This window comes from Gossypium hirsutum, chromosome D13 (genome assembly GCF_007990345.1).
Source record: "Gossypium hirsutum isolate 1008001.06 chromosome D13, Gossypium_hirsutum_v2.1, whole genome shotgun sequence".
In the NCBI taxonomy this organism is placed as follows: domain Eukaryota; kingdom Viridiplantae; phylum Streptophyta; class Magnoliopsida; order Malvales; family Malvaceae; genus Gossypium; species Gossypium hirsutum.
Genome location: NC_053449.1, coordinates 44722991 through 44729202, shown reverse-complemented (window position 1 = coordinate 44729202; position 6212 = coordinate 44722991). Strand labels below are relative to the sequence as shown.

At 31.5% G+C, this 6212-nt stretch overlaps 2 protein-coding genes across 2 annotated transcripts; both read left to right on the top strand.

Annotated features, from left to right (window-relative positions):
* The first annotated feature begins 2470 nt into the window (after positions 1–2470).
* Positions 2471–3473, top strand: LOC107919180 (probable terpene synthase 9). Its single transcript, XM_016848697.1, has 3 exons — positions 2471–2551; positions 2652–2898; positions 3091–3473. The coding sequence occupies exons 1-3, from the start codon at positions 2471–2473 to the stop codon at positions 3471–3473; spliced, it is 711 nt and encodes a 236-aa protein (XP_016704186.1).
* Positions 3474–4368: 895 nt separating this feature from the next.
* Positions 4369–5959, top strand: LOC107919181 (geraniol synthase, chloroplastic-like). Its single transcript, XM_016848698.1, has 5 exons — positions 4369–4595; positions 4836–4974; positions 5183–5299; positions 5560–5739; positions 5867–5959. The coding sequence occupies exons 1-5, from the start codon at positions 4369–4371 to the stop codon at positions 5957–5959; spliced, it is 756 nt and encodes a 251-aa protein (XP_016704187.1).
* The last annotated feature ends 253 nt before the right edge of the window (positions 5960–6212 follow it).

Here is a 6212-nt window from a genome sequence, read left to right as displayed (position 1 = left end):
CTTAGGGTTTTAGTTGCCCCTTTACATTTTTTGGTCCTTCTCCAAAAATCTTGTAATTGAATGATGGAAATAAAGCTTTAAAGTTTTATTACAAGTTGTTAAGTATGTAACTTAAACCAGAAAAGAAATTTTGTTAGGTTTTTTGGGTTAATATGGCATCTGATACCCGGACCTGGCAAATAGGTCAGGTAGAAGGTGTTTTTAATATGTATCCTGCCACTAAGAGTTCGCTAGAGGTAGCGAAAAAGCCTACATTGGTTATGAGAAAGCAAGGCGATTCTCTAGACTCTATTTCTAACTGTTCTTGGCAAAAAAGTTACCAAAAATGGAAAGTCCTCCAAGGACTTCCGTATGTGGAATGTTCACTAAGGGCTACCTTATGTGGAATGTCTACCAAGGACCATTTATTTCGTAAAGTCCATTAAGGACTAAAGAATAAAGATGATGTCTGTTAGGACTATCTAGTGTTGGGAAGTCTACTAAGGACTATCTTATAAAAGGGAAGTTCACCCTATACGATCTAATGAGGAGATAGTCTGCTATTTGTTGCTGGGAATATCTATTAATACTATCTTGAAGAAGGAAAGTCTAGTGAGACTATCTTGCAGGTCTAATTTCGCAAAGAAAGAGTGGTGCTTAAACTATCAATCAAATCTTATATTCGAAGGCCATATACGATAATATAAGTAAATAGGTTTTCCTCTAAAAATGGTATATGCACAAGCTAGGTTATAAGGTAGTGGATGTTTGGATAATACAATAAGTTGATTTTGGATTCGATGCAAAATGAAGGAATCAGGGTGAGAACTTGTCTTCTTGGCGAATCGCCTACAATTCTGCCAAAGCTAGTAAAAAATCTATGCATCTGCTTGCGTGGCTATCTTTAATGAGACAGACCAGCAAGGTAAACTAAAATGGTGAAATGAAGCTTGGAAAAATATAGTTTCAAAAAGGGGTTATCAGAAAGTGTATGATTGCTTCTAAATCCTCCACTGATATATTCGGTGGTGATTTGTTCAAGAAAAACGTATAGGCGTTGTCTGCGCCAGTCAAATTACGAAACCTTCTATGTTACCCAAGGAGTTTAATTATGTGCAATAATTATTTATTACTCAAGACTTCAAGAGTCATTTATGAACATTGTTGTACAGATTCTCACTAAGTTCGTTTGAACTTATGAGTCTTTTGCCTTGATTGTAGGATCAAGGGATGAATCGGGATTTGTGTGGAAGGACCAAGCCAGATTCATCAAGTCCACGCTGATGGCGTTTTAGCAGTATCATACACATAGAGGGATACCCTGAGAGGCTACTCCTTATGGATTGAATAAGGATAATTCTATTGAATTTAAGTTCCAAGTCTACAATAAATATACATATATATGCATGCCCAGTAAAGAGAAAATGATTGTACGAACTTTAATCTATGAACCTTAGTGTTGGTATAATAGAAAGTTTATTTGAAGTTTAATTTTTTTAATCTTGTTATATCCAAGAGATTAGACTAAATTTATATAGTAAATATGGATTAAATATGACGTGGTTAAATTTGTACATAAGTCAGAAATGTTGTTAAGTAAAACGGTTTAATTGTGACATTTGGTACCTGGACTCGGCGATCAAGTCAGGTATAGGGTGTTACAAATAATATACACGATCCCATAAAATTTTGGAAACAGAAAAAAATTGTTCTGAATATAAAGAATTCAATTTATGTTTAGATTTGATTAAGAATATGATTTTTTTATTCATTAGTTAGATCTATTTTTAGTTTCAAAATGAGGTTATATTCAAACTAAGATTTGATTAAGAATGATTGATATTCGGTTTTGAGTGAAATTCAATTTAGGAATCATGTAAAATAAACAATGACTTGATTTATTTGGTGGACAAATATTATATTTCTGTAGTAAGGAATATGAGAAGAGAGGAAAATAAAGGGGAAGAAGGAAAGAAAAATAAAGAAATAAAAAGAAAAAACTTAAATTGTTCAAAAAAAAGTATAAGAACTAGTTTTAATAAATGAAAAATATAAAAAAAACCGCGTTAAAAGAAATGTAAAAGTGAGGAAAACAAAGGGAGAATGAGAAGATAATAGGAAAATAAAGAAAAAAAAAGTAAAGTTCAAAGAACATAAAAGAAAAAAATTAAATTACTCAAATCGAAAAAAATATAGGGACCAATTGTATAATTTATCTTAAAATTTTTGTTTGAAATGATGGTTTAACGTGCTAAGTCAGCTTACAGTTACACTGCTAACAACAATTAAAGCTCAATGACTAAAATATAGCAACACGATAACATAAGTGACTAAAATATATCTTGAGACAAACAAAAGTAACTATTTTAATAGTTTATCAATTGTATTGTTTTGGGTCGGCGATTTAATTGTATATAAATACCCCTAATACTAGGGGTCACGTATTGTTATATACTGGAGAAAAGTTTTGCGATCAAATTATATAATGCAAATGAGTGAACGACCATCGGGCGGATACCTTCCAACTGTTTGGGACCCTGAACTCATCCAATCCTTTACCCCTCTCTGCACGGCTAGTGCCTTGTTCGCAGCATAAACCTTAGCTCAGCTTCTATTCAATTTGTTGGCTAATTAATGTCATCATGTTTTTCTTTGGCTGCTTTTGCATGCAGTATGAGACTGATGGACATCGTCTGGAGGAGCTGAAACATGCTACTCAGCTTTTGTTTAAATCACTAACTCGACCTGAAGAAAAAATAGATATGATCAACAAAATGCAACGACTAGATGTAGCCAAACACTTTAAGAAAGAAATCAAGGAGCTTCTTACTCATCTTGATCCCAACACTCCAACTGATCTGTTTACAGTGACCTTGCAATTTTGCCTTCTGCATCAGTATGGTTTCTTTGTCGGTTCAGGTTTATACTAACTTTAAATTAAATTCTGTAATTATCTATGAAACGGTACCGATGCTCAACATAATGTCATAAAAAGAAGAAAAATAAGAGATTCACTTTCATGAACAACATTAATTTTAATTTATTATTTATGTAATTATAATTGTACTAATACGTAACGTGCTGATTATGGTGGGAAAAAAAATCAAACAGATGTGTTTAATAAGTTCAAGAACAGCGATGGGAAGTTCAAGGAGCGCTTCAGTGAAGATCCAGCAGGGCCGTTGAGCTTGTATGAAGCTTCACACCTTGGGGTGCATGAAGAAGATGTTCTTGATGAGACCAAGGCCTTTAGCACTAAACATCTAAAATTGGCAATGGACATGTTGGAGTTGGAGAAGGATTTAGCCCAACAAAGCAAAGAATCACTTGAAGTTCCATTATATTGGAGGTTGCCTAGAATGGAGGCTCGAAACTTCATCAATATCTACCAAAGAGATGAAAATAAGAAGTTAGCTCTGTCGGAATTTGCTAAGCTGGACTTCAATCTTTTGCAGTCAGTTTACCTCCAGGAGCTAAAGGAGCTCGCAGAGTAATTCTCCTACACCATCTTAGAAAAAACTCTAACACAAAGTCAAAATGGCCATCATTTTCATGGATACTAGAATTAGTCCCCAGTTCATAATTTTTCCTAATTCAATTAGATACCAAATCTTAATCAACCTATAATGCATCCATTCCTTTAGATATATTATTTAAAAATAAAATAAAATATTTTATTTTATTTTAAAAATTTCTTCGAATAAAGATGAATATGAATACTAAGTCACCATGTAAGTGAATGTTCTAATCATTAGAAAAAAATAATATTCAAATAAATCTCATAGTAACTTTCAAATTGAAAAAATAAAATAGTTTCTTTAATTTTTCATACGGAATTGAGTATGAATATTCCAACTAATGTATAAGTTAAAAATAAATTAAAAATTAAAATAATAATCTAAGAATAATTTTAAATTAATTAAAACATTTAAATCTTTATATTCCTCGAATTAACTTTATTTTTTTAGTTTTTGAATTTTAAAATATAACTACAATTATTAATAATTAAATTATTAAGGCTGCTAGAATTTGGCTCGGGAAGTGATGCAAGCATACAAATTTTGGGAGGTTTCCCCTGTATCATCTGTTTGCCGAATAATTGGTGGTTTGTTTTTTTCTTAATTGTCCAAATGCAGTTATTTTACCTTTTAAAAACAGAATAAATGTAATGTTGCTTTATATTTTATTTATTTTATCCATTTTAAAATTTGACATGTTGTACTTTTCAAAAAGAAAAAAATTGACAAGATATCCTCTCTGATAGGCCATATATAGCTATTTCATATTAACCATGATATCAAGTGATTGGTTAAATATCCCAATATCCGCAACTTTTTTTTTATCTTCTTATTATGAATTATCTTTTACCAAAAAAAAAATTAAAAAAAAATGGAAATGATGGGCAGGTGGTGGAAGAGGTTGAAGATGAAGGACAAGCTGCCATTTGCAAGAGATCGGATGGTTGAGTGTTATTTTTTGGCAATGGGGAGTGTTCCTGACCCAAAGTTTTCCAAATGCAGGAGAAACCTCACAAAATTTGGAAGCTTAGCGACAATATTGGATGATGTATATGACATTTATGGTCAATGTATAAGTTTCATAAATGCACAACTGCTGTGAAAATGTAACTTATCTATCATTACTTTGTTGCTGCTCCTAAAAGTAACTTATATTTATATATTCATATATATATATTATTATAAGCCTTGTAATAATATAGTGTTGTTAAACTCAATGACACTAATGTAGTTAAATAAAATCTAAAAATTAAAATTATAAAATATATTTATTATAATAGCTTAACTCCGTGACATTAGTCCAATTAAAAGAAAACATAAAAACTAAATTACATGCAGGTGGGATCTTGAGGCTACAGTGGAACTCCCAGAGTATATGAATGTGTGCTATAAGGCCATGTACAACCATGTGAATGAAATGGTTGAGGATGCATTAAATACTCTTGGCCTGGATATCTTACCCTATATCAAGGATCAGGTACGTATTCAATATGCTAACCAAGAAAATACAAGCTACCAATCACTAATTAAGGGACATCTTATCATTTATCATATTAATTTGTGATCCATATGTCTTTAAAATTAGATAATTAATTATTATTCTTATTAAGAGTAATTCTAATTATGAGTATGAATCTTTCTTTATCTTGTTAATTACTTACATAATTAAATAAATGTTATTGCAGTGGATGTGTTATGTGCAATCGTTGCATGTAGATTCTGGAGGATACATGCCAACAACATTGGAGGCATATTTTAAAAATGCATGGATCTCAATTGGCATTGCTGTTGGTTTGGCCTACGTATTTCTTGCAATACTTGAGGATTCCAACTCACTCAATCAATGTGAATTGCAATTATTCGAGCAGTGGTCCAGCTTTGACTTATTTTATTTCCCATCCTTAATTACCAGACTTTTGGATGATTTAACCACTTCCAACGTACATAACGATAAATAAAGCTTTTTGTACATTCAAATGAATAAGATATGATTCTTTGTATGTAAAATAAAATGAAATAAAAAATTTCTTTTCTAACATAAAATTATTGGACCGTTTTGAAGGTCGAGATGGAAAGAGGGGAGACAACAAGTTCAACCCAATGCTACATGATACAAGGAGTGTCTGCGGAAGAAGCACGAGATCACATAAAAGACTTAATATGTGATTCATGGAAAAAGCTTAACAAGTTGGTTGCTCAGTCTTCTCTTCCGACTGGCTTTGCCGAAACTGCATTGGCAATGGTAAGATGTGTTCAACAAATGTATCAATTTGGTGATTGGTTTGGCGTTCAAAGCAAGGCAAATAAAGATTGTCGGAACTCTTCATTGTTCAACTGCGTTTAGGTTGGATGTTTGTTTGTACTTACAGATATCTTGTCTTTCCAAAATTTACAATTACCGATATGATGACATAACGAGAGATGGATGGAGTGCTTTGCAAGTTAAATGGGATTTATATTAGAGTGTGGTGTGTTTTAGTTTTCTATTGTTGCAAGTCATTGGTTTGTTGTTGAGTGGCAAGTCTCTTTGGTGAACTATTCTTAATAAATAGATCACAATATGAGTGAATAAAATACTTTATATTAAAAAAATATTTATAAAATCTTAGCAATAAATTATTATGGGTGAAGTGCAAGATATTTTTATTTTAATTTGTTAATTTTGTGTTCAATTTTTAAATAATATTTTTCAGTTGTTTTATTTGAAATATTATA